The 27,882-nt window shown below is 57.0% G+C and overlaps 1 protein-coding gene across 6 annotated transcripts in view; it reads right to left on the bottom strand.

Moving 5' to 3' along the window:
* Positions 1–27,882, bottom strand: part of MYRF (myelin regulatory factor) — a 75,330-nt gene that overhangs the window by 27,710 nt on the left and 19,738 nt on the right. For 4 of the 6 annotated variants that reach the window (XM_064452994.1, XM_064452998.1, XM_064452993.1 and 1 more), the window contains exons 2-6: positions 11,666–11,753; positions 10,521–10,847; positions 6,919–6,980; positions 658–964; positions 13–185 (exon numbers count right to left, since the gene is read on the bottom strand). In XM_064452994.1, the coding sequence (XP_064309064.1) occupies positions 13–185; positions 658–964; positions 6,919–6,980; positions 10,521–10,847; positions 11,666–11,753 (957 nt within the window). Of the gene's footprint in view, positions 1–12; positions 186–657; positions 965–6,473; positions 6,713–6,918; positions 6,981–10,520; positions 10,848–11,665; positions 11,754–27,882 lie in introns of those variants that run through there. The other 2 variants (XM_064452995.1, XM_064452997.1) reach the window with 2 other exon arrangements.

Below are 27,882 nucleotides of genomic sequence, written 5' to 3'. Positions count from 1 at the left end.
AAAACCACGTACCTGGTGAGAGCGCTCCCGGCTGGTGCCAGGGAGGCGTTTGGACTCTGTCAGGGTTGAGTGGCACGGACCCCATACCTGGCTCCTGCTTTATCAGCCCGTTGAGCATCTGTGCATTGAGGGTGTTGGGAGGCGACTCGGAGTGTTTCCGCTTCTTGGCAGGGTGCACCGGGAGGCTGCAGAGGGAAAGCAAAGGCTGAGCAGGAAAGCAAGAGGTGGGGAGGTGACAGCCCCACAGCCCCTAGCTAGGAAAAAGCTGGGATGGCATCTAAAAACGAACACCTTCACGCAGGGAGCCGCAGGCTCTTTCAGCGCTGCCGCCACCTTCTCCCACGCGTCTCTGCCCACCCAGCCCGCGACTGGCAAGCCCTGTGCCATCTGTGCACCGAGGCACATCTCTGGTTTCCTCTTGTCTGTCCCCACCTCCCAACTCTGAGCCACGCGCTGCAAACCCCTGCCCCGCACTTTGGCTCATCTCCACCTTGACGACTGGCTCCCACAGAACCAGGGCACGCTCCTTAACTTGCAGTTAAACCCTGTAGTTTTCCTCACGCATTCTGCAAGCCTCCAGCTCCCCTCCCCTCATCCCGCCTTCCCCCCAAAAATCACACCAATAACCTGCAAAGCCCCAGCGCCCTGAGGCCTTACTCTGCTCCGTGTTGCTGGAGTAGCTGGTGCAGCATCTGCGACTGCTGGGCATGGTGGAGGTCGGCCGGCGCCATGCCCTGCCCGATGCCGTACGGTGGCATCAGGGGCTCAGCCTTCATGTACATGTCCCGCTGCAGGCCGGGGTAGTGAGGGTTGTGCTGCTGCTGGTGAGGGTGAGGGGGCGGCGGCGGGGGGCCCTGAAGGTGGGGGGGGGGAGGTGGAGGCGGCGGCGGAGGGTGCTCCAAGCGAGAAGGGGGAGTCATGTGGCACATGTTTTCGGGGGTCATGGTCCGGAGGAGGTGAGGATCTTGAAAGAGAGAAAGAGTAATAGCTGTTAGACCAGCAGGTAGGGCCATGCACTGTGTGTCCTAAGCCCGGGTCCAGCACAGACACAGCTCCCCTCTCCCCATGAACCATCCCAGTCCTGGTTATCTTCCTGAACCCACACCTCCCTGCCCCTTCTGCCTCGCCTCAGCATGGCCGTGTCCCCTAAGCCACCCCATCTTGGGTGGGCACAGAAGCACTCGACCGCTTGTGTGGCCAGCAGGAGCCGGGCAGGGATGGGGCCCCTGTGCTCGGCCCTGGGGAGGCCCCACCTCGAATGCTGGGCTCAGGTTTGGGCCCCTCGGGACAAGAAGGGCCTTGAGGGGCTGGAGCGTGTCCAGAGAAGGGCAGCGGGGCTGGGGCAGGGTCTGGAGCACAAGTGTGCTGGGGGGCGGCTGAGGGGGCTGGGGGGGTTTAGCCTGGAGAAGAGGGGGCTGAGGGGAGCCCTTCTCGCTCTCTGCAGCTGCCTGAGAGGGGCTGGAGTGGGGGGGGGGTCGGTCTCTGCTCCCAAGTCACCAGTGATGGGACGAGAGGGAACGGCCTCAGGCTGCGTCAGGGGAGGTTTAGGTTGGAGATGAGGGAAAATGCCTTCCCTGCCGGAGCGGTCAGGCCCTGGCACAGGCTGCCCAGAGAGGTGGGGGGGTCACCGTCCCTGGGGGGGTTCAAAAAACACTTAGATGCAGCACTTGGGGCCACGGTTTAGGAGTCCTGGGGGTGTTGGGTTGATGGTTGGACTTGATGATCCCAGAGGTCTTTTCCAACCTTAATGATTCTGTGATTGCAATGGCCACCTTGCCCTGCACTGACTTCTCCTCCCACGTTCCTTGACAGCCCCAGCATCCCACAGACACCTCCAGGGTTCCCCAGCATGAGAACCAGAGCAGTGCTTCCTTCCTCATGTCAGCAGCCCTGGCTGCCAACTTCAGACCCAGCCTGTCCAAGTGGTATCTGCAGAGCAAGGACCTGGCTGACCAGCTGATACAGGGACACGCAATCCTACGAAAGCAGGTGTCTTGTACCGTACGTCTTCTGAGAAGAGGTGAGACAAGAAGTGGTAAGCACAAAGGAAGCGGGCAAGGCCCAGCATCTTGAAGCTCAAAGAACCAAAACTCAAAGGGCAACCAGGTCCTCAGGCTGAGGGACAACAAGGAAGATTTCCACAAACATTCCTAGCTACCTCGCGTGGATCCTCTGCAGTGAAGTCTGCAGGAATTCCTAGGCAGCTTTTGTGTTAGCTTTTTATTTCCCTTCAAATAGAAAATCCATCAACCACAATATTCCTGCAGCACCAAGGAACTGCCTGGACCAAGAAAACACAGCTGGGGGCAAAAGTCCAACAGCCAGCAACAGGGTCTGAAGCCTGTGCCTGGAAATGCAGAGCTGGAGAGAAAGCACTGGAACTTTGCCCAATTTTACTGATTCTGGGCATGGTACAAGGGAAGTCCCCAGCAATATGCTCTTGTGGCAAAGGAGACCCACTTCGTGATGCCAGAGCTCCTCATAGCTGTGGTGCCCAACAGCCTGCCAAGAAACCAGACTCTCACCCACTGAGGGAGCCTTGAGAAGCCAAGGGTGGGATTCATCCCACAGAGCACTGGTCAGCCGAGAGCTCGGGCTCCCAGCTCGGTGCGTTGCCCGGTCTCCTCTGTAGCCCCAGCCGAGAGATGTCCCAAGGATGCCCACACCCAGCTCGGGCTGGGGGCACCAAGGAAGGCTTGGGGCTGCGTTAGACGACTACCGTGCAAGGGCACTTGCTGTGCTCTTCTCCAGCAAGAGCAGAGCCAGGCATGGGAACAACGAGAGAAAGGAAAAGCACCTCCAGCTCATCGGCATCGCCACTGAGGACTTCTGTGGGACACTGGTTTGGTTTTTTAAAAATTTAAACCAGAAGGAAGCTTTGATCTCTAAATTTAAATAAACAAAAAAGGATATTCAAATGTGATCCTATGTTTCTCCTCCTCTCTTTGGGATTGGACACTAAAGCCGTGCCATAATTAGGGTTGATTTGACTATATCCCCACCAAAAGAGATGCTTGGCGTGTGGAGGGGCATGCAAATCCAGCTCCCTTTCTGCAGCTCCTTAGGCCTCCAGCTAGCCGTACACTCTCTGCTCAGCAATGCCGGGGCTCAGCTGAGGGCTTTAACTAGAACCAAAACATTTTTTGGAGGCTAAGAGCAAAAAGTAAAGTGTGCAAAGTAAAGCAACATGGCTGAATCTCACCCAACGCACCCAGAGAATGACTGGAAATTAGTGGTTTCTCCAAAGGAAATAATAGAAATCATTTTACTAAAGAAAAATACACGCGTTGAGGCAAAAGTTGGTGGGCTGGCAAGACCTGAACAGGCTCAGAGCTCATCTCGGATGGAGCAGAACATGATTTTTGTGTTCTCTGAACTCAGGTGTTTGTACGACACTGCCTACAGCGCCGAAGGACCGGTCGCTCCAGCACCACACGGGTGAAGTTTTACCCTCCGTCTCATCAGGACTCAGCCATAACGACAGGATTAAGCGCCTGCTCCAAACTTCCTGGGAAGAGTTAGCGTTGGCATCATGTTCAGCAGGTTATTTTTATGTTTTAATGCACCCTAAAAAAGAGTGAGCTTATGCCATGAGCAAGTGGAAGGCAAAGATCGGAGTCTGATGAATTGCGATGATGTCTTATTCCAGCTTCTCTTTACTGCAGAAGCTGTAAAGAGGAGAAGGAAAGTGTAAAGAGAAGAAACTCTTCACCTGGAACAGGCTTCTATAGCGAAATCAAACTCTTCCACCGCTAGATTCTGCAAGTGAAGAATCACAGTAAAAAAATACAGGAAAACTAAAAGAATGATCACCAATTTTAGCGCAAGACACAGGAGAAATGAGCTGACAAAGGCTGTGAGCAGATCTATGCAAGAAAATCCGTCCACAGAAAAATCTCAGTGCTCAAGATTTCACCCGTGAGAGAAACTTTTCAGAACAGCGCACGCTGAAGATGTCATGCTGAGAAAAATATGACTGAAAGAATTTGCAAATTTTCTCATTTAAATGTCCCAGGAAAATGTGAACGAACATCCTGGATGTAGATGAGCGGGAATCTGAGGCATTAACAGGCAGCTCCGGGAGAAGCGGGTACTGAAGCCTCGTGTGGAAGTTCAACATCTCTCCTACACGGAAGTCCTTCCCTCCCACCCCAGCATTAAAACAGAAGATCTCAATACCATTCCCAAAGCCTGTACTTGCTAAGGAGATTGACAGCACGGCCCTTCAAATAACAGCAAAAAGACCAGCTAAACCCACATTACCCTCCTGAGACCTCCCCAGAATCCAGCGCACCAAATCTGTGCCCCGGCAAAGCACGCTCGGACAGGTCTGGCCAAAACCTGGTAGCAAGGCAGGTGCTGAAGCACATCACCGAAGAGAAACCGGGACTGGAAAGCCCAGGCAGTCACCAAACGTGCAGCTGAGCCACTGCCTCAGAACAGCAGCTCTTCGCCGTGTTTCCCTGCCCATGGGAAGCGCACGGGCTGATCCCCAGCCTCCCAAAACAAGTCTCCACCGACCTTCTCTCCAGCAGGACAAAGCTCATCTGTTTGCACAGCCTCTGCCTAACGGCTGGAGGTGTCTGCGTTAGCCTGCGCGCTCGGGTGTCCCCACAGGGTACCGAGGTCCTGCAGAAAGGACGGACGGACTCCTGGGGCATTTGGCCCTGGGGTCTAAGGAAACCGAGGGGTGGGAAGGGACAAGTGACTTTGCAGGTGTTTTAAGTGCAAGCCAAAGCTTCTTTGCACCCCGCTGTGGACATCAGGTTAAGCTAAGCACCAGCAAATTGCAGGAGGGAGAAAACACATCCAGGGACTGCCCAAGCTTGCTGTGGGGACATGGAGGGGGGTAACAGCGGAGGTATCTTTGCCAGGCTGCTCCCCTAAGCAGGTGCCACCAGCCAGCCTCGAGCCAGACACTGGGCTGGATGGACTTTGGTCTCAGAACAACCAGTCAGGGGTTGACTAATGAGGTCAAAGCACTTGACCAGGAATCAGAAAACTCCTCCCGTTGCGAGGTCTGGAAAAGCAAAATGTATTTACGCTGAGCCCTCCTACTGAAGGCTGCCAGGGCAGGGCTGCTTCCACCCATTCTGCTCCCTTCAGAGGCTTTCTGCTGCCCGCCGAGACCTCTCAGCGCCCTTTTCCAGCACACACTGAACGGGATTCCTCTGCCCGCGCTCACAGACAGGGTCCTGTTCCTGGGCCACCCTCCCTTCTGGAGTTGTCTCAGGGACAGACTAGCCAAGCACTAGGGCTCCAGGGAGGAGGGGAGGTCTCCATTCTCAGGAGTCTGGAGCTCAGGACCAAAGAGCACCCTTGCTTCCATGCAATGGCTGACAGGTGACATCCCTGGGGTAGAGAATCTCTCGGCTTTTCAGCCGGATAGTGACGGTACCGGGCACGACATCCGCCTTACCCAGCTCTGCTCCCGCCATCCTGACAAGCACACGACTTCCACCCACATAACTTGGAGCAAGGACCAGCACGGCTCAGCAACGCTGCCGGCCAGGCAGCTTTGGCACCGCTCAGCCCAGCTGATGGATACAGCTTCCAACAGCCTCAGAACAACCTCCGGAGACCAAGCCCGCAGAGGACAGCCGCTTCAGGGCTGGGAGAGGAGCCTCGTGTCCTCCCCTGGGAAACACGGCAAGAAATGTGTCTTCACAACATCTTAAGTGAACATCCTGACCCTGCAGCGTGCTCAGCCGAGGCGGGTTGGGTCCAAGCTGGGAGGCCTGGTGCGGTTTTCAGGGGACAACCCACGCACGAGCATCCGAGAACGTGCCCTTGCGGCAGACGCCGCGTCTTCACTGTGCCCACAGCACATCCCAATTTCCACAGGCTTCTAACCAGGGTGGGGACAGGGGCTGACGCATTTGCCAAACACAGGACCCGTGCTCCCAGCTCCAGGGGAAAAAACAAGCCTGGGAATCTGATCCTTCCCTCACGAGGAAGGAGCTGCTTTGCGGGTGCTCGCCGGAGCCTCCTCTCCTCCCCAAGCAGAGGTGCTGCTGCCCTGCCAGCACGTCAAAGCAGCTCTCCTCGTGGTGAGCAACCCGGCCTCTTTGTTATATTTAAGGAAGGGCCAGGAGGAATTCCAGGGATTTTTTTTAGCAAGATAAACAGAACTCTTGACCTCTTCCATCAAAAAAAAAAAGAGAGCAGGCGCTGTTCCTGGTGGGGACTGGGCTGGAGCCTGGGGAAGAGGGTGCTGCTGCCGAGGGGGAAGGGAGACCAGAAGCAACCTTCCTTCCTCACCAAGGAGTTTCTTCCACCAAAGAGCAGTGAAGGTCACCAGAGGCACCAAATAACACTCGGTGGCTTCCCCAGGGGGAGCCAGGAGGGCCTGGCAGTGACCTTGCCTGCACCTGGGGGGACCCAGCTCTCCCTGCCCTTTGCAGGGGGAGCAGAAGACCCCCAGGATCAGCTGGCCCCACTGGAGGGGAGGGAAGGGCTGGGAAGGAACTTACTGCTGAACGGCGGGTTCATTTCTGTCTCCCCAGGCTGGGCTCCATTTCAGGGACGCGCTCGCACTCCTTGCCTTTCGCTCACCCGGGGCAGAGGGCAGGACAAGGAGGCTCGCAGGCTCCACATCCCACCCTGCCCGGGGACAAGCCACAGCGCCGATCGCTTCCCGTGTAAGTGGATTCCCACCTTGCCTTCTCTCCTGTTCCCTCTCTCGCTCGCTCTCCCCCCTTGCAAAGACTAGCAGCAGAACAATAGGCGAAAGTCTAGGGATATTTACTAACTGATAATCTCCCCACGTATTGCAGCCGCCTGTTTTCTCCCGTCTGATAAAGATTTCAGAGCCAACCACTTTCACAGAACAAAGAGGGGGAGGATGTTGGGGTTGGGGTTGGGATTATTTTTTTTTTTCCTTCCCCCCCCTCCCCGCTCTCTCTTTTAAGCACTTACCATTCACCTGCTGAGGGGAGTAGGCTTCTGATCCAGAGTCCGGGGGAGAGTCAGGTAAAGTGCTGCAGAGCAATGGGGAAAGAGAAGGGGACGTCATTTTAAACCAGCTTCCAGCACAACCCATAGGTCCAGTTTGATCAAAGCACCCTCCAGGCTCCACTCAGACCTTCCCAGCTGCGCCCACAGCCGATCCTCGTCACCCCGAGCTGACGAGCTCGGCGCTGCCATAGCTGTTACTGCTACCCCGCTCCCCACGGTGCTTCCCTGCACCTCAGGAGCAGGGCCAGGCATTTTGTTGACCTGCCAACGAGACCTCCAGTAAAGAGAAGCCAAACAGAAATTCATCCATTCCCCAGAGAAAGACCGTGTGCTTCACCGTGGGTAAATGGGAAGCTCGGGGGGCGCTGGGCTGGGCTGGGATCTGATGCACAAGAGCGAAGGCTGGGAAGGCCACGGGACGGATTCTGCCTTGTGACCTGTATGAACCTGAGCACCACCACAGCTGCTGGCTGTATCACCCTGGCTCAACTCCAGCGTCACCGGGAGCCGGATTTGGCCCCGACTGCAACCAAATAAAAAGGGGAGCTCTCAGCTGCCTTCTCCAGCACACCCACGGCTCGGGCACGGTAGGACGGAGGGCCAGCCCTGCCACGCGCGGTGGTAGCACAGATGCGTCCTTCCTTATTTTACCTCGAGCCAGCGCGGGCTCCAGGCAGCTAGGCTCTTCAGCCATTTCCAAAGCACCTCCTTGGAAATTCATTTCAACCAATTTTTATTTTTTCCTTTCCGCAGGCCCCTCCTCAACACGCATCCCGCCGCAGCAGACGCTTGGGCCTCACACATCTTCAGGCCAGGGTAAAATTTCCACCACCCTGGTGCACAAGGAAAGGGCTTGCTTGTCTGAGACTCTGGTGCTTCTCTAGCAACTTTCTGGAGATCAAGTCCACAGAAAAAGACGAGGCCCCGCTCCCAGCTAGGCTGAGCCACGGTCACTGCAAGCCAAAGCTGCAGCAGAGATGGGCAGGGAGACGGTGGCTCTGGTGGCTGGAGCAACCATTGCCTGTGCTCCAGAGAAAGGCTCTCTTCACCTCCCCGTTTGCAGTATGCTCTGTCCTGTGGCGATCTTTGGCAGGGAGATACCTCCTCTGCCCATCCGTATCCGCTCCATCGCCAGTGACACACAGCTTCAGCAAGCACCAGCAGGTTTTGGCAGCCCAGGACCTCAGCAAAGTCCGCTCCATCTATTTTCAGCAGGGAGCCTTTTCCATTCCCCCATCTTACACCGTCAGCTTTGTGGCTGCAAAATTATCCCAGGCAAACCAGTGCTTCTTGGACGAAAGCTGGCCAAAAAGCAAACGAGGGTCTTAGGGCTGCGGGGAGGAAAGGTGCAGTACACGACACACACACCCCTCTCTCAAACTCTGCTCCTGATGGCACCCACAACTACAGCTGCGAGCCAGGACACCCACCAGGACCTTCCAGAGGAGCCCAAGACCCAGTAAAGGGGTTGGTTCTCCGTGGTAAGTGGTACACAGCTGTAGCTGGGGAGAGATGAGGTAGGGTAACCCCAACAAAGAGCCCTCACCATACTTCCCCTCATCCTCCACCTTCACTTGTAGCACCTTTCCACCACTCCCCTCCCACGCTTGGTCTGGAGCTTCTATCACCAGCCTTATTTCCAGGCTCCTTGCCACGCTGGCCGTGACTTCGTGCTATATTTCCTATGAATTTATTAGGGTTTGTGCCTCAGCAAGCCAAGGTCTGGCCGATAACAAAAGAGCCCGGGACAATTCAGGGAATCCTGGAGGGTGGGAAAGGCCTTGCAGCAGAAAGGTAGAAACTGCAGAATTCACACAGGGAGGTAGCGTGGATGTTCCCAGTCCAAGGGAAGGGTCGGTTGGTATCCAAGGCGTGAGACGCTGCTCCTCCGGGAAAAGCCTAGTACATCGGGGAAGAGTCATTCCGGGAGGCTGAAGAACTGCTGCCATCAGAGCTGACCCAGTTCATCTACATCCAAAGCAAGGTCTCCACCTCTAATAGCAAGCCATGATCCTTACTCATGACCTCGCACGTCCCGGAGAATGCCAGATGCATGCAGAAGAAAAGGACGTGACAAGGCATCACGTCATGCTTTTGGGCAGGGCTCCCCCTGAGCTGCGCGTAGCCCTCAGGGTACCCAGCAAGGGAGAACTCCCCGGGCTGGGAATAAAATAAGGGCAGATTTTGTTTAGCTTTTCTCTTTCTAGATATTTCCAAGGTCATCCAAAGGGCCAAAGTCACCCCAACGGAGCTACGTTATGGCTGAACCGTTGGTTCAGCGTGCTGGAGGCTTCCAAATCTGGGAATCGCCGTACTTGCTGGCAACACTAGAGGGCACAAGGCAGAGGGAGAAAAGCCAGACAGGGACTTGCAGAGACGAGCAGTCCCGGGGCCATCCTGGCCTCGTCTCTTACAGCCACTGGAGAAAGCACAGAGACCGGCTGTGCAGAAAGCGCATCAGGGCCACCCACCGCCTGTGCGACGGAGCCAGGCTGGACCACGGCACAGCTCCTCGTGGCATGACTATCGCCAACCGCCAAGGCCTCCTGCTGATGAATACGCTGCTGCACACCTTGATTTTCATCTGCCCGCCTTCAGATCGTCTTGTTCCACTCCCCTGTGACCGGGGGAGAGCAGCACAGACCAGACTGGTGCACGAGGGGGAAGACACCAGACATGATCTTCCCTTTGGGACTCCAGGCAGTCAGGCGTTGTGCAGGCCAGGTGCTGGCCCTGACACCGCTGTAGGGCCATACCCTCTCAGCGTGCTACGCCTGCCAAAGTGCCCTCTACTGAGGTCTCTGTCTGGCCCCTTTGGCCACTGCAGATGGCAGGTGCCACGTTGCTGCGCTCTCCCAGCCTGCCAGGGTCGTTTCCTTCCTACCTATTCCAGGCAAGGCCATCCCAGAGAGCAGGAACCCCATCTTTTCTCCTCCCAGGACTAATTGTCCAGTTCAGTCCATCAGCAATACCAAAACCTGGTCATCCTCTGCCCCTTCACCCGGCCTGCATCCAGAGCTCATTGCAAAGGAGTACAAATCCAGCTCAGATGCCGTCTTTTTCTTCTCGAGTGGAGTATCTACAACATCAGGCCAAGTAGTACACCTCTCTGCCCAGTTTAGTTAACATCTTCCCCTGGGATGGTCACGGGAACATCCTGGAGACTGAACGTTGTCTTGTCCAAATTTATTCTGTGTCTCTTCCTTCTCAAAAAAATACAGAGCTACAATATTCTCCCATCACACGCTTGTAGGTGTGCAGCATAGATATGCTGGTCACCCAGAGCCGACGGCTCGACCATCACCTGCAGACGTGGGGGATGTTACTGAGCTTCTCTAACTCAATGCACACAGACAAGATCTACCAAACAACCTTTCAGCAAACTTCAGGACCTACCCCTGTAAAAAAAAAATCTCTCTGTGAAGCAAGGGCTTAATACAGGCCGGCGCTGCCAGCAGTTAAGGCACTGTGGGCCAAACTACACCAACCCTCCAGGTCCCACCAGCCTGGAGGAGCACTTGTCCCACCATTTGCCCTTGTCCTGCCACCCCAACCCCACTTACCCAGGTGCGTAGGAGGCCTTGGGCTCTGATTTGATTGGAGGGACCACGTTGTTTAGGCAGTGGCCGCCAAGGTAGCCCTTGGGCACCACCATGCCATTGTTGTTATTGCAGTTGAGGTGAGCACCATAGCCGGGTCCACAAGGGTTGGCCAGAAGAGGACCATGCCGGATTGGGATCTGGCTGCCTGGGGCAGGAAGGTGGAGGGAACCGCTGGAAGCGGGGTTGGTCACATTGGCGATGGAGCCGGCAAGAGGCGCGTTGATGGTGGTTGAGCTGGAGGGCTGGGGGTGTGCATAGCTGGCTGAAGCGGGGATGTCAGGGAAACAGCTGAGGGAGAGAAGGGGACAACCTCAGCAGAAGGACAGGTAGACGGTACTTTCTGCCCACCCCTCCCTTCCCCAGCCACGCAGCAATGGGGACGGAGCCACTCAGGTGCTCGGGGACACCCAGAAAACAGCAAAACAGGCAGCATTGTGGTGGCACCAGCAGGAGCGTACAGGGAGGCAGGTCAGTCACCTGGGTTGGTGGCACTGATGCAACCCCAAGGGTGCAAAATCCACCTGTGGAGCTGTAAGGGTCAAAAGTGCCCAGGACACCAACCTCAAAGCTTGTGAAGACAGCAGGAGCTGCTCACCGTGCTTCTGCTTACGGGCTAGCACAGGGAAGCCTCTTTGTCACATCAGCCCCAAAGATCTTGCTCCCACCCTGCGGCCCAGATCACCCTGGGGGCTGTCCAGGTCCGCTCCCCCCGCCTTAGCCAATGTCAGCACACACAGGGACACCCTTCCCTTCTCCATGCTCGTGGTGTGCTGGGGATTTAACCTTTCTCGCTGAGCTCCCAGTGTTTGCTTTCTCGTTGCTCAAATTAAGGTGTCTTTCGCAGTGCCCTCAGGAGGGGAAAGAGAGGGGACAGAAGAGACTGGGGAAAATCAAAGGCAAGAAGCCAGGAAAAGACAGGAGGAAGGACTGGAAATGAGTAAGCAAAGAGCAATAAGGGGGGACTCTAGGAGGGACAGAGGCGCAGCCAGGGTGCACAGTGACTTCTAGATGATTCCTCGAATTGCAGGGCTGGAAATTGCTCAACATCTCTCCGTAGAAAACGACAGTGAACACTGTCCCTGCTGCGGAGCAAGAGAAGCACTTACATATCTGGTGAGTCCTCCTTGCTGATGTACTCTTCCAGGATGCTAGTGTCGATGTTAGATGGTTCCAGAGCTCCATTAATGTCGTGGCCTGCGAGGGGAGAGGAGGTGGAAGCATGAGCCATGAGAAGGACACGAAAGGCCCTTGTTTCATAGGTCAGAAACATCGCCAGACCTTTGCAGAGTCAAGAAACTGATCTGAGAAGATCAGCAGATCCTTCAGTTTGAGGACTGCCATCTCTTCACACCCATCTGCATCCCAGACGATGGGGTGTGTGGGACAAGCCAGGGTGGTGCCACTGCCCGGGAAGTCGGACATACAGGTGGGGTTTGTCTGCGGCGATTTGCAAGCTACGCTCTGGCTGTGGGACACGCGGGCTTCCCGGGGCTGGGCTCAGGACACGTGGGAGAAGGGAGACCGTGGGGTCAGGCCTGAGCGATGCAAGACACGTGGCTCCACAGAGCACGAGAGCCAGGTCTTGCCCAACCACCACCACCAACCTGGCGCTGACGTGGCCTGCAACAGCTTTGTCAGCAAAGCTGCAAGAGCCGCTGGCCTCGCCGGGGCTGATGGAGGGGCTCCCTTTTACGGGAAACGGGAAAGAGCAATCCCCGCAGAGGCAGGGCTGTAAGCGTGGGCTCAGCGGGTGCTCTGGAAAGCTGGTTTCCTTCCCTTTGGACCCTTGCCTCCGCTTTGCCGAACGCACTGGAATTTCTCCGCCGCTGCCATGGATCAGCCCCCGACCCTGCAGGAGCCTTCCTCCCTCTCCTCTCCTGCACAGGCAAGCGGTGGACTTCCCTCTCCTTTCTCCCAGAGGGCTCCTCCTCCCCTCTCCTGTTCTGGGGAAGCTGGGCTGGGTTTTGTTGACAGAAAGTGCTTTCTTTATCTGTCTCTCTGAAGTGGGAGTCTGCAGCCCTCTGGGGTCGGTGCCAGCCCTCGGTGCCAAAGACACTGCCAAGAAAGTGGAAGAGAAGGCCCAGCTCCCCCAGCCTCCCCAAGCTCAGATAACAAAGACGGCCCTTCCTGAAAGACCCCGCGGCTCCACGTTAAAGCATGGCGTCCCTTGCCCAGGAGAAGACCCTGACCCTTGCCTCCCCCCGCCGACCATGCGCTGGGGAAAGGTCAGCCACTGAACCACAAAACCCAGGGCGGGGGGTTTCAGCCCACCCCCGGCCAATTGCAGCTCTCCCCTCTGCAAATCCCTTTCATACCAAGACAAGCAAATCGGCAGAAATAAATCCAGCTAGGAATTCTGCCAAACGGACAGGGTGTGTGCGCGGATGGAGGGATCTCTCCCTTAGTAACCCTGGCTAGAGGGGAAAAAACCTGGGTAGCCGTTCACTTGTGAGACACCTAACCCTTTGTGCACCACGCGCCTCCGCAGCAGAGCCCGGGGACTTGGGGGAGAAGGCGCTGATGATGCTCTCCCGCACGAACTCTTGCTACAAAAGGATGCAGCTGGAGCAGGGATGCGCGATGCTGCTGCCAGGCTAGCGTCATGACGAGAAGAGGGCAGGGCAGGCAGAGCCTATGAGGTCCCGAGCTGTGCCAGCACCTCGCTTATATAGTTGCAGACCCCAGGTCAGCACAGGGGTTACTCCTCTGGGACAACCAAGTCCTCTCCTGAAGTTCCAGTGACGTGGTAGCAATCATGCCGTTGTCCTTCTCCAGGTTACGGTTGACTGGAAGAGCTCACCGACGGCCAGCACCGTGGGTGCTTGTGTCCCTGGCTCATCCCCGAGGACCGCTGCTATAGCCCGCTCCCGACACTTCACCATGCGTGGCTCTACCGAGGCACCTCTTCTACAAGCGGCTGCTCCTCGGCCGCTGTGACCCCTTAACATCAGCTGAAACCCGTCTGCCAGGGGCTGAGCGCTGCCCCCTCTCCGCTGCCTCGCTCCTGGCCAAGGAGGCCGCCCTATAAATCACACGATGTATTCGGCAAACATCCACCACAAAAGCTATCAGAAAACTTTTCATCCCGACTTCCAGGGCTGGGACGCAGGTTCAAAGAAGTAAAAAAAGGCATTTTACCAATTTTGCTGCCTTTCTACAAGCTACTGAGCCTATCCAAGATAAATTCTCAAGATGCCTGACCCCAGTGGGTTTCCCTCACACCTCCAAACTCCAGGAGCTTCTCCACAGTGGAAGAGGAGCCCAGGACCTATCCAGAAAGGACAGGAGGCTCTCAAGAGACAGCAGTGCTGCTCGGCTTCCCTATTTCATTGCTACCTTGTCTTAAAAGTCACCTTCAGGAGCCCTCAGCTGAGACCCACGCAAAGGGTGAGATAAGCACCGTGACGTGAGAGGTGTGTCAGCCGCGCCGCTGCGGAGCTGTTCGAGACGTGATAACAGCCGTGGCGGGGCCCGGCTGCGCATGTGCGATGGGAAGGGGCTGCCCACTGAAAATAAAGGGTTTTCCTCTGTTTGGGGACAGAGGCGTTCGCACCAGCTATGGTGAAATGGGGGATGTCAGGGCGGCGCGTCTCGCCGGCAAACCTGCACAAGGAACGTCCCGCCACCCGTAGCTTCCACGCAGGCTGTGCCCTTACCAAAAGCCAGCTTAGGTGATTAATTAAAAGCTAATACTTCTCTCCATAGAGTCACGAGCTCCTAATGACACCAACAACACTCCCTCCCCCTCCAAAGTGGGGATTAGGAGGAAGCAAGAAGCCACTGAGAAGGGACCCTGGGAAGCTCGACATCCACCCAGCTCGGCATGAGACAGACTCCCACGTCTCCTCTTCCCAGCAAGAGAGAGGCAGGAGCCCAGGGATGCTCTGAGTTCCCCTGTGCTGCCGGTGTTCACCCTCTCGCTGTGGGGAGAACAGCAGCAATCCCCACACAGCATCTCCAGTCTACAGCCCTGCACCAGCGCCTGCTCCAAAGAGTACGTGAGGGCTCTTGTCACCTGTAACCCCTCTGATGTCCCCGAAGCTCAGCAGGGTGACCTCTGCCTTCCATCCCAGAGCAGCAAGCTGGGAGAGGTGCTGCGGGCACCCGCAGAGCTGCCCAACTCCTCTCGCCAACCGGCTTATTGATGCTCTCTGCACACAGTGAACATCCCAGGGCCGAAGGGCACCAGGGCCAAGAAATTCAGCCACATCTAACATGCTGACCTCCTTGTACAGACACGGAGACTCCTCAGGCCAAACTCTTCCTGGATAACCTCCTATTTCACAAATTGTTCAATCGACGCTGCTGCAAAGAAACTCCCAAACCTGCCCGGTCCCTACGTCCTGCCCTCCCCTGGGCCCCCGCATCGCCACCCGGCACTCACACCGTGTCACCCCTCCGTCCGCTCCAGTTTCTAACCCTTCCCTTGCAAAAGGGTTGAGGAGATCCCCAAAAAGTAAACTTTGCCTGAAGAACAAGATGTTAAACCCGCAGCACCCTCCTCGTGAGCGGAGCCGGGCGAGCAGAGGCCCCCGTACGTGTGAGAATGTCAGGAATCCCAATGTTTGGACTGGTTTTCTCTGCCTTCCCCAAACCTCCAAACACAACTGCCATCCAAACGGAGGTGCTTCCCGCGCTGCCGTCTCCTCCCTGCCCCTGCTCTGACAGCGGGGCTCTGCCAGCCTGTCCCTCCCAGTGGCATCCTCTCGCCTCAAGGACTTGTCCCGCTTTCAGGTGCTCCGCTGCATCCCGCTTCCCATCGGCGATGGGCACGCGGGGCTCTGAAAGAGTTAACAGCGCCTGGCCCCCGTGAGTCGTCATATTTACAGGTCTGAGAGATTAAAACCAGAATTTACCTCGAGTGATAGGCTGATAAGTTTATGGTATTTCTATTTATAACAGTCCCTCCCCCACCTATTCTTGCTCTGTTGCTTGTCTTCTAATCACCCATAATCCTGCCTGGGTCACCTGGGGGTGGGAGGAAGGGAGAGAGCTGAAGAACCTCATCCTGGGATCCACTAACGAGAACCAGATGTGGGAACCTGGAGATGACAATGAGGTCAACCATTTTCAGAGGCTGGGCAACATCAGCCAAGGGCGGGGGGGGGGGCACTAGGGATGAGGAGGAAGAGAAGAGGCTGTGCCAAGCCCAGAGCCTCCCCGTGGCACCGAAGCCACATACCAGAGGGTGAATTTTTGTTCTGGGTTTCAGGGCCCCACCGGGGGTTTGCAGGGTTGCCTTACAAATGAAGCACCGTGCTCTGATCTGAGTGCCGTGAGGACCGCGATTAGGACGAACGGACAGCCACAGACCCCACCAAGCCTGCCTGCCGCACCTTTCCATTCCCTGCCATCTCAGCCCGGCCTGCCTCCCAAAACAGACAGGTACAAGCGATGGCCGCCACCACGGGCTGCTCTGAAAGTCCGGCTGTTTCTCCAAAACACTTGCCTGAAGTGCGGCACGCGTCGCCGGCTGTAGTGCCGCTCCGTGTTCACTCCAGACAGGACAAGGAGCGCTCCAGCGGCAGCCAAACCTCCCGCCCTGCTGCCGGCATGGCCGGGACAGGAGGTCCCAGAGCTCTGGAGGAGCCTTGCTGCGCTGCCTTCGAATCGAGAGACACGCTGGGCAGTGCAGCCAGGAGAGGGAGCAGCCTGCAGGAGACCGGCACCGACCCTTTGCTTTGAAGTCCTTGACCTACAGGTGGGCCAAAGCCATTACGTGCAAAGCTTCACCTGAAACCTGGTGCGAAGGGCACGCGGCTCGCTCGTGTCCACGGCGGGCCGGGGAGCCGCCAGGTCCGGCACAGCAGAGAGAGGAGGCGTGTGGACACGGTGCCGGCGGTACAGCGCAGGTGGCTGGAGCGTGCTGGAGAGCCCATAGCTTTTGGGATGGTCCTTCAGCTGGTCAGGGCAACCAGCAAAGCACCTCCACTTGCCCAAGGGCCTCCGCTTGGTGCCCTCTCTACGCGAAGCAAATTAGGGCTTATGGGGAAACTGAGGCACAGAGCACCCCGGTGACAAAGTCACTGCTGAACAGGGAGGCAATAATAAAATATCCAGCACGGTGGAACAGGACCAGGATGCCCCAGGAGCTCCTGGCTGATGGTCCCACAGGGCGAGGCGCAGCGTTCCTTCTCCCAGCAGCTCTCCAGCACGCACTGGAGCGGGTGCCGAGCATCGGTGGGATACGGAGCTGAGCAGGACAAGTCCAGCCAGCCTCAGCAAGTGCTGCCGGGCGCGAAGGCCCCCCAGCCATTACCTGGTACGGCACGGCGTTACCCGCGAAGCTCAGCAGCAGCGCGCCACGCCGGGGCGGCCGGTGCCGCAGCGAGGTGCAGAGCCCCGGCGCGGGCACGTTCCTGCGGCTGTGCTTGAGGGGTTGTGCAATCGGCAGGCTGGGCCGCCGCATCGGCACATTCCCCGGGGGCCTCACGCTGCTCAGCACCCGCTTCTGCTTCGTCCCCTGTTTATCCTTCGGCCCTGGTGGATTGGATGCCGGCCTGGGCGCGAGCACGAGGAATCCGTGCCACGGCTGGCTAACCAAACACCGCCTAAGCTCGGGGAGCTGCGGGGCTGGTGCTCGTCTTCAGACCCACTTCTTAATCAGCAGGAGCCCGGCTGGTTCTGCCATACAGGGGAAGCCCGAAGAGCACCGCGACAGCCCCACTCCGCTCCGGCTGGGAATGGCATCCCTCCCACGCCTGCCCTGTCTGCAGTGGGACATGGCGAGGGGCCACAAAAAAATCCTGTCCCTGCCCAGAGACCTGGGCTACGCATCCGCCAGCCGGGCAGAGCCAGCTGCAGGGACGGAGCTCCTTGCGTACGGGACAGCAGGGCGATCTCGTCATCGTGCCCAACCCTGGGCTGCCCAGAGGGTACAGAGGGGTAGAAACATCCCCTCCGTCGGGAGGGACTGCGACCCCGCAGCCCCTTCCTCCCCCCAGATACCAGCCCAGCATTCCTCCTTAATTAATGCTCTTTATTACCTGACTGTAACGATAACCAGTCACTCCCAGCAGAAGTGGCTCCTGTAACCCGAGTGGGACGCCAAGCCAGACCACTCCCCCATCTCCCCCAAAGCGCTCTCGGGACCACCCCAGAGCGAAGCCCCAGCTGCCTGAGGCACTGAAAGGGGCCCCCCGGCAGCACGGTTCCTCCACGGGGTGAGCCCCTCTATCGTCTTCCTTCGGCCCCTCCGGGACAGCCTGCTGGGGTCTGCACGGGCTGCCAGCGGGGAAAACTTCTACGCATGCAACTGCTTGACTTCAGGGGCCTTCACTTGGTCTGGCACTGATGGAGCTACGCTGAGCCACACCGGCTGGCTACTCGCTCCTAAATCCCATCCTTAAGCAGTTTCAGTCGCATTAGGACGCCCTTCTCCCACACACACGCAACGCAGCATGCGCCCCTTCCCATCACAAAGGGTAGGGCTGACCCAGTCGATGCAGAGGTGCAGCCCGCGCCCCGTGTCCCATCCTGGGGACATTCCCTTGCCAGCCCATCACCAAGGACAGCCCTGCCCCTCCAAAGCAATCACAGAATCATTAAGGTTGGAAAAGACCTCTGGGATCATCAAGTCCAACCACCAACCCAACACCCCCAGGACTCCTAAACTGTGGCCCCAAGTGCCATATCTGCACGGTATTTGAACCCCCCCAGGGACAGTGACCCCCCCACCTCTCTGGGCAGCCTGTGCCAGGGCCTGACCGCTCTGGCAGGGAAGACATTTCCCCTCATCTCCCACCTAAACCTCCCCTGACGCAGCCTGAGGCCGTTCCCTCTCGCCCTGTCACTGGTGACTTGGGAGCAGAGACCGACCCCCCCCTCACTCCAGCCCCTCTCAGGCAGCTGCAGAGAGCGAGAAGGGCTCCCCTCAGCCCCCCCTTCTCCAGGCTAAACCCCCCCAGCCCCCTCAGCCGCCCCCCAGCACACTTGTGCTCCAGACCCTGCCCCAGCCCCGCTGCCCTTCTCTGGACACGCTCCAGCCCCTCAAGGCCCTTCTTGTCCCGAGGGGCCCAAACCTGAGCCCAGCATTCGAGGTGGGGCCTCCCCAGGGCCGAGCACAGGGGCCCCATCCCTGCCCGGCCCCTGCTGGCCACACCAGTGCTGACACAAGCCCAGGGGCTCGTGCATGGGGCAGCTCGTGCATCCCCTGTTCATGCCAGAGCAGAAAACCCAATATGCAAAGTCACACCAGGAACACAGCCAAGGCAAAGCACTGGGAGGCCGTGGGACAAGATCCTGGGGAAAACACCAAACTCAGGGCTAAGCAGAAGGGGGTTTGTGAGAATTTGGGTGTTACACGGACCGTGTGGGCTCCAGGGAGCCTAATTTGTGTGTCACATATTTGAAATGAACTAATGAATGGAGCAACTGAGAAGGGCTTTGAGCATACTCACTCACACACCTTCCCCCCACACCTTCTCCATGGAGAGACCAAGAACGTACCCAGCCCGACCGTGCTTGACCTCTTCCTCCCCAGCAGCTCTCTTTTGCTCTCGGTGAGCTCCCAGACAGCATCCCCGCTCCCACATCTAACCCCACTGCAACCCTCTCACTGCTGAGAGGAGAAACCACCGCGTTCCCATGCCAGCCAGGGTGGGATGCAGGGAATGTAGTGCATCAGAGGGAACGGAGATATGGAACAGGCAGGATTTAGCCAAGACCCCAGATTTATCACAGTGGATAAATATGTTACAGGGTCTCCAGTGGCCAGGAAGATCCTGGAGCAACAACTTGGCTGAACCATGGACCAGCACCAGCGGCAAAACACTCAGAGTACTGAACCGCACTGGTGAGAGGTACAACCAAACGATCGCCAGCCTGCAGCCCAGTGTCCGCAGTCAGTAGCACCATCCACAGCAGCACCTCCATGTCCCCTGGAAAGCTCCCTTCTGCTCTCACACAGGCCCAAAACCCCTTAGCTTACACGCACAGGTGAATATATCTGATGAAAGCACCTTTGGGTAAGCTGGGAAGTGTCCCTAACCATTTAACACATCCTTGCTACTCCTGATATACTAGCAGGAAGGGGATATGAGCCAGGATATATACCCTGTATAGGCGTACGTATAGAGAGAGAATGCCCTCTCTCCATCTCCCAGCCCTCGGGGAGGACAAGGTATGTGGTGAGACATATCTCAAGACAGACCAGGCGTGAAGAGCCAGAGCAAACCATCCTGCTACACCACCGCAGGGCATGGGCATGGCCCTCGGGGAGCCCTGCGGGACAAGGCGGGCAGCTCCACGCAGAAGAGATGCCCGAGCCCCGTCCTCCCTCCCAAACCTCCCTGAGCCCTCCTCTTTCTTCTCCCGCCTTCCTACTGCCCGCTCTGGCCTCTCCACCGGCCACTCCTCGGCACCTTCACCTCTTCTAGCCCCTCTCAGATTCCCCCATCTCCCCTCGTTCCTTCCTTCCCAGAGCTGTTATCCCTCCGGACCCTCCTGAGTCCCTTCTCCTTCCGGCTCTCCACCCTTGTCCTGGCCTCTCCCCCGCCCTTGCCAGCTGTGAACCTTGGCATGGATAGAGCCATTGTCCTCCGGGCATCGGGGCCGAGAAGGAGGAGGGGAAGGTGTGAGAGGGGACACAGTGGAGCGTTTGTGTGTGTCCCCGCAGCCGTCAATGCCCCGCTTGTCCATTCATGCACTAAGATGGCAGGAACAGCAGCACCCACACAAGCATCGCCATTTGGCGGGGTCCAAGGTGCCTGCCCAGGGGGGCACATTGCCCTGTTTGTTTGGAGTCCTGCAGAGGCAGAAGACAACGCCTTTATCTCTCTCTCTGGACTGAGGGCGTCGGAGGGCTGGCAGCGGGGACAACAGGCCCAGAGGAGACCACTTCATCTGGTGTTTCCTGAGCTCGGGACCGGCGGGGAGGTACTGCTGCACGAGGCTCTGCCACCCTCACGCCTCCATTCCCCAGCCCAGGAGGAAGACGGGCATGGGGAGAGGCCTCCGGCTCCCTTCTGCTGAGCCCCCTTCATGGGGGTGGGCTTGCCTGACCCGAGGCAGAGCAGCACCACGCGCCCGGCTCCTCCAGCCGTGCCCCGAGCGAGATTTCGGCACACCGGCCACGTGGCCACCCCGCTTCACCACGCTTTAGTGGGCTGCGGGTGAAGGACCGGGCAGTTGAAAAGAAGACATAAGCCAAAGCTTCTGCTCTTGGGTGCTTCTCTCTGCAGCAGCCCACTAACTTTACCTAGATTGCAGCTTTGGGGGGACAGGAGTGACCTTTTTCTATAGGGTAACATCTATGTGCGTGAGCTCCCTGTCACCACAGCATATCAGCAATATGAGAAAAAAATAATGATATTTATTATCAGCTACGTACCGGCATCAAGCAGAGACTCTGACCCAGCTGCCCAGGGCCTCGCCGTGCTCGGCGGTTACTGGGAGAGGCAATAAATCATAGAATCATAGAACCATAGGATGCCCTGAGCTGGGAGGGACCACAAGGACCATCGAGCCCAGTTCCTGTCCCTGCACAGGACACCCCAAATTCACACCATGTCTCTGAGGGCCGTGTCCAAGGGCTTCTGGAACATCGCCAGGCTGGTGCCGTGATGCCTCCCTGGGGGGCCTGTGCCAGGGCTCCACCACCCTCGGGGGGAAGGACCTTCTCCTAATGCCCAGCCTAACCCTCCCCTGGCACATCTCCCTGCCGTTCCCTCGGGTCTTGAGTCCTGAATAAAGACTCAGAGAAGCATCGGGACTTGACAAGGCTGACGGCAGACGGCTGAGCAATGTCACTGCTGCTCTGCTCCTGCCATGGAGAGAGCCCAGGGACACAGTTCCCCGACACTGACCTTGCTGCAGAGATGCCAACACTGCTGAGCTTGTGGCTCTTGGAAAGGCTCTTAGGAAACCTGGAGATCCGGCAGCCACCCCGGAGACCACTTTCAGCCCAGTTCTGAAGACTTGCGCACCACACGCGTGGGGGGCTCGGGACTTGGAGCTGCGCTGCCTCTCCTGGAAATCCCCCAGCACAAAACAATCCTTAGGCAGAAAGATTAATAATCAAACAGCAACAGAATACAAACCTACAGGCAGCCAAGCATTGCCTGGAACACCACGTCCAGATCGGGCGTCTCGTTCCTCCCTTCTAACTGGGAGGCAACAAGGTCTCTCCTGTCCAGTCTGGACAGCCTCCAGAGGAGACTGAGTGTAAGAAAGCAGAGCGTTTTATCTAGATGGGGCTTTTGCCAGGGCTTGGGGAGGGCCATCACTACCTTTGTGCAACCAACACGGATCTTTCACAAGCAGGAATGTCAGGTCATCAGGCTTTCCCTTCTTCTCACACAGCTGGGATGTGAAACCGTACAGAACTTGCTCTCAGTGCTACACTGCAATAGCATTTGCTCCAGAACTGACTCCTGCGAAAACCACAAAGGGCACCAAAAGCTTCTTACGTCGTCAGATTTCCTTTGCCGTCGCTGCCATAAGCCCTCGTCTACCTCTGCTGCACCCGTGGCACAAACCTCCCGAGATGCAAGGCCACCTCGCAGGATCCAGGAGCAGTCAGGGTCACAGGCACAGGGCACTCACTTCTTTCCCCAAGGAGATGCAACGCATCCCCGCTGCAGCGGTCCAAGTCTTACCCGGCGGCCAGAGTTCCTCACTGCAGAGGACGCATCCTTCGGACAGACACAATTCTGAATCAGGCTTCAGCTGATGAATTAAGCGCCTGAGGAAGGGGCCACACTAATCCATTTCTACCCTTTAGCTCCTCATCCTAGTTTGCACGCTGTATCTCCACACCCTAACTACCAGACTAAAGAGTCCTCTGCTCCAAGAAAGCTACTTTTCAACAAGGTATTTGTGGACTAGCTCAGGCACCTTCATGATTTGCCTCTTCCTGAGCTATGCTAAGCTTCTCTAGCCTCCCACAATAGATATCAAGTAACGATGCAATTAAAATAACTATTAAAAAAAAAAAAAAAAGATCCCTAGGGATTACTGCCACGCCGACTATCTCCACACAGCCTTTCAGACCGAAACTGAGGTTTCTTTTGCTTTTAAAAAAATTCGTTGTTTGCATTTTCTGACTAACTCTGAGCTGTCTCCTGCACCGGAACATAGCTCCTGCACCAGGGATTTAGCAAACAGTTACCAGACAATACAAATCAGATACCAAACGTGCTGCTTGGATTCCACCCACCCTGCAAGCTCTCTGTGTGTTCTGGGTCTCGCTTCAAAGAAACGTGCTGTCTGGAGTGGTACAAACCAAGAGGGAAGGTGCCTGGCACGCTGCTCAAGGACGCTGTGTGGGGAGGGCAGCACACGGCGGCGAGGATGAGGAGGTCACCCCGGGCCCGGGGAGGTGGGAGGCACTGCCCGCACGCATTCCCACAGGCAGAGCAGCTCCTCAGGCTCTCGATGCCCTCTACACCTACCTGAAAGGAGGCTGTAGTGAGGGGGGGGTTGGTCTCTGCTCCCAAGTCACCAGTGATGGGACGAGAGGAAACAGCTTCAAGCTGCACCAGAGGAGGTTTAGATTGGATATTAGGAAACATTTCCTCACTGCCAGAGCGGTCAGGGATCGGCACAGGCTGCCCAGAGAGGCGGGGGAGTCGCCATCCCTGGGGGTATTTAAAAGACGTGTAGACGCAGCACTTAAATGGTTGGACTTGATGATGCGAGAGATCTTTTCCAACCTTAACGATTCTGTGATGCGCAGAACGAGTCGTCTCCGCGCATTAGACAAGCGGAGGCAAATACTGGGACTGAAATAAGGGGGGGATGCGCCCAAAGCGAGGTAACCCTCACGGCGGCACCGCCTGAGCCGCGGGCGCAGAAGCACGAGCGAAGGATGACAGTGGGTAAGACCTTCTCACGAAGGACTGAGCGCAGAAGAGAGGCATGAAGAAGGTCAGGGACCTGCAAAGTAAATCGAGAGCCTTCTCCTGGTACCTGGCCCAGGCAGACCTCTGGGAGCCACCCCTCCTCTGCTCCCTCCATCGCCCTCCAGCGCGGAGGAGAGCAGGCAGAAACTGCTGCTGCTTCCCGGCACCGCTCGCCCAGCTCCTTCCACCAGAGCGGAGATGACTCGCTGCTGCTGTTCTAAAGCACCTGCTGGGCAAAGCAGCGTGTAGGTCCTGAGCGAACAAGTCTGTCTTGCTGCCAGCCAGAACTGTGACAAAGAGCCGAGTTATGAGGGAAGAGTGGAAAGGCAAGGAAATTACACAAATTGTATGAGTCATTAGATCAATAGATTAAAAAACCTCTTAGAGCCTTCTGTCCAGGCCAGCATAAGGTCATTCATTCCCGGCTCGCTCCCTGGGGCTCTGCCCCGTGTGTCTGGACTTTCATCACTTCCATTCGGGCGACGATGCTGCAGCCCCCCAACTCCTCCACGTCTGGCTGCCCTCCTCAGCGCCCGACCTGAATGCTCCCTTTCTTATCTCCACACGCCGCCCGTGCCCCTTGTGCTAAATAGCACACGGATTGCACAGCTGGGCCATTCACTATCTTCTAACCACAGCCGCTCACTGGCCAGCTCCTCCGGTCCTGCCTACCATCGGCCTGACGTTATCGGTGTCCTGCGACTGTCCCCAGCCTGCGCGCAACAATCCTCGTGCTATTGCTTCCCATTGCCACCCCGGCATCTGCCGCAGCCGGGAGCAGGGAGGCTGTCTCTCTCCCTCTGGTTGTCTATGTTTGGAATTATTTTCCCCCAGATGCATCTTCTTTTGTTTTCCCCCCAAAAGAATGAGGGCCACAGCTCCAGCTGGGCTGAGCCGCAGCAGTTCGGCTGACTTCAGCGGAAGAGGAGCAGAAAGCCTGGCCTTCCTGCAAAATCCGCTTTTCGTCTTCTCACTCGACGCTCGTGGTACCAGCAGCACCTTTAAATTGCTAAATACGCTCATTCTTGAGGTGCCTCTGTAACAACACCCCCCGAGGTCTGCTGGGCTAGGTGTTGTCCATGCACGTACGGGCCAGGCAGCCCCTGCCCTGCAGCGTCCACAGCCCTGAATTTCTCCAGTGCGTTTCACTTAATGCCGAACGACATCCTGATTCGAAACTTCCCCCGCGTGGAGCTGACAGGGGCAACACGAGAGACGCCGAACACTGACAGAGCTAAAATACAGCTGTTAATATGGAGACATCAAAGAGCAGAGGGGTTACTAGCAGAGACCCCCAAGGACTGGTACCTGGGCCAAAGCCTCTCAGCATTTTTTGTTCTCCACTGGCGAAGTTTGAAGGTGGCACATGTTGGTGGGGTAGCAGAGAAAGGAAAAAAAACCAATGCTCATCCTTACAGAGCGTCTTGAATCACCTGGTAAGTGACAGCAATCTGTCTGCTGCATAAAAACAAAGCAAAAGGCAGGAATGTCGCCGGAAAGTAGCACGCACAGGCTGGGAAACTGCTGGGGGAAAGTAAAAAAAAAAAAAGAAAGACTAAATGAAAAGCTCCGGTTTTCCGGACTAACCACAGCCGCACAAGCCCCCGACACAACGTCGCAGCTCTGACTGCCGCGTTCTCCACGCGCAAGGGGACTATCGAGCCGAAGATGGAGAAATGGTCCTGGTTTTTCTGGATACCGCCGCTGGCATCGCTGCCCGCCTCCGTTTGTCTGGAAGAGGGCACGGAAATACTGGAGAGGCTTTGGAAAAGGTCGAAATAACACCGCTCGGGACGTACACGAAGGTTTACAGCAGTCCCTGTCTGGTCTGTTTATTACCAGGAGGCTGAGCAGGGGTTGAATCCTCCCGTATATGAACTCACATTGGAGAAAGCAGCCTGCTGGGAGGGAGTTTCAGTCTTGCGAGGAGGATATGGCAGTCGGAGTGCAAGATTTGACAGCCTCAGCCATGAAATAAGACGTTGCCCCTAGCAGGGAGCAACAGCTTTCTTTCCCAGAGAGGTAAAACATGCAGGTCAGGGACCATCTGCTCCTCTGTGCTTGCAAGGCACAGCCACAGCAGGCCCGCGGCTCTCACGTCTGACTGCAATAAATGTGAATATTAACATTACTGGTCACCATCTTTTGGAAACTATAAAAAAACTACCCTCGAAGAGATGCTCTATGAGCAGTTTTACCTCTCAGATATCTTGGAGGCCCCTCCTCGCTGCAGAGCCCACAGGGCTCCGAACCGAACCCAACCCAGAGGCAGCAGACAGCGTCTCAACAGGTACCAGAAGCTCCGGGAGACAAACCAAACCTCCCCAGCACAGAAAACCACAATCATGGCCCGCTCACCGTTCGAGTGTCCTTTGGGTTCTCCTCATCACTGAGTTAAGGGCAAAGGTTGCAGAGGTAACTCAGTGATTAGAAGCCAATTTAGGATTTTCAGCAGTTCAGGAACACCTCTGACAATATTTTCCTATTTCCTTATCCCCAGCGTGGTTCACCGACCCTCCAAGAGAGTTCGACTAGCAAAACTCATTCACAGCATGTTACCGCAGCTCCATAAATGATGAGTTGTCCACGGAAGGGGAGCAGGGAGAGCACCGACTCCGTCCCGCTCCCATCGGACACCACTCTTTAGCACAGCACGCTGGGTTCACCCCTTGCCCCGAGTCTTTCAGGCAGTCCTCAGCTGCAAAGGGAGCTTCACACACGAGTGCCAAACCATTCCTTAACCTCAGAAGCGCTGACATTAATTCTGGAGCTAATCTCCCTCCAAAGGCTGTAGGACAATTCCTCACTACCTATGAACAACGCTGGGAGCTACGACGGAAAGGTGATCTAAAAGGCTGGGATGGCTGTGGTGGTGACTGTGACCGACTCTGGGGGGGGGAAAGCTAAGCCTAGAAGATGGGTGACCAGAATTTCAGCCCCCCGAGACAGCGCACCCGCTTTGCCGTAGTTTTCTAAGCTTAATTTCCCCACTTTCCTTTCTGTTGTGACTCCAGTGTGTCTTTGGAACAGCACGGGCGTACCCTGCAGCCAGGACCCATCCTCCGCCAGACCCCCACGCCACTTCTTTCGGAGGTTCATTGTGTGGATTGGGGTCTGTTATGAGAGAAAAGCCACTTTCCCCTTCTGCAGATTCCTGGGTCTCTCCGAGACGTCCGCTCACACACACGAGGCTAGGGAAGAGCAACGCCACGTCACTAGCAAAGCACGCGAGCGCTTACGCCTTAGGTCTAGAGCGGAATTAAATGAGACTTTCAGCTTCATGCCCCTCCCTCTTAGGTGCTCGGCCACCTTTCTGGAGCTCTTTAGGTGCTCGGCCACCTTTCTGGAGCTCTTTAGGTGCTCGGCCACCTTTCTGGGGCTCTTTAGGTGCTCGGCCACCTGTCTGGGGCTCTTTAGGTGCTCGGCCACCTTTCTGGAGCTCTTTAGGTGCTCGGCCACCTTTCTGGAGCTCTTTAGGTGCTCGGCCACCTGTCTGGGGCTCTTTAGGTGCTCGGCCACCTTTCTGGGGCTCTTTAGGTGCTCGGCCACCTTTCTGGAGCTCTTTAGGTGCTCGGCCACCTGTCTGGGGCTCTTTAGGTGCTCGGCCACCTGTCTGGGGCTCTTTAGGTGCTCGGCCACCTGTCTGGAGCTCTTTAGGTGCTCGGCCACCTGTCTGGGGCTCTTTAGGTGCTCGGCCACCTGTCTGGGGCTCTTTAGGTGCTCGGCCACCTTTCTGGAGCTCTTTAGGTGCTCGGCCACCTGTCTGGGGCTCTTTAGGTGCTCGGCCACCTTTCTGGGGCTCTTTAGGTGCTCGGCCACCTGTCTGGGGCTCTTTAGGTGCTCGGCCACCTTTCTGGGGCTCTTTAGGTGCTCGGCCACCTTTCTGGGGCTCTTTAGGTGCTCGGCCACCTTTCTGGAGCTCTTTAGGTGCTCGGCCACCTTTCTGGGGCTCTTTAGGTGCTCGGCCACCTTTCTGGGGCTCTTTAGGTGCTCGGCCACCTTTCTGGGGCTCTTTAGGTGCTCGGCCACCTTTCTGGGGCTCTTTAGGTGCTCGGCCACCTTTCTGGAGCTCTTTAGGTGCTCGGCCACCTTTCTGGGGCTCTTTAGGTGCTCGGCCACCTTTCTGGGGCTCTTTAGGTGCTCGGCCACCTTTCTGGAGCTCTTTAGGTGCTCGGCCACCTTTCTGGGGCTCTTTAGGTGCTCGGCCACCTTTCTGGAGCTCTTTAGGTGCTCGGCCACCTGTCTGGGGCTCTTTAGGTGCTCGGCCACCTTTCTGGGGCTCTTTAGGTGCTCGGCCACCTTTCTGGAGCTCTTTAGGTGCTCGGCCACCTGTCTGGGGCTCTTTAGGTGCTCGGCCACCTTTCTGGAGCTCTTTAGGTGCTCGGCCACCTTTCTGGGGCTCTTTAGGTGCTCGGCCACCTTTCTGGGGCTCTTTAGGTGCTCGGCCACCTTTCTGGGGCTCTTCCACCCAACTGCGTCCT

The sequence above is a fragment of the Phalacrocorax carbo genome, chromosome 5, assembly GCF_963921805.1.
Source record: "Phalacrocorax carbo chromosome 5, bPhaCar2.1, whole genome shotgun sequence".
In the NCBI taxonomy this organism is placed as follows: Eukaryota; Metazoa; Chordata; class Aves; order Suliformes; family Phalacrocoracidae; genus Phalacrocorax; species Phalacrocorax carbo.
Note: the sequence above shows the minus strand (reverse complement) of the source record. Positions and strands in the feature narration are given on the sequence as shown.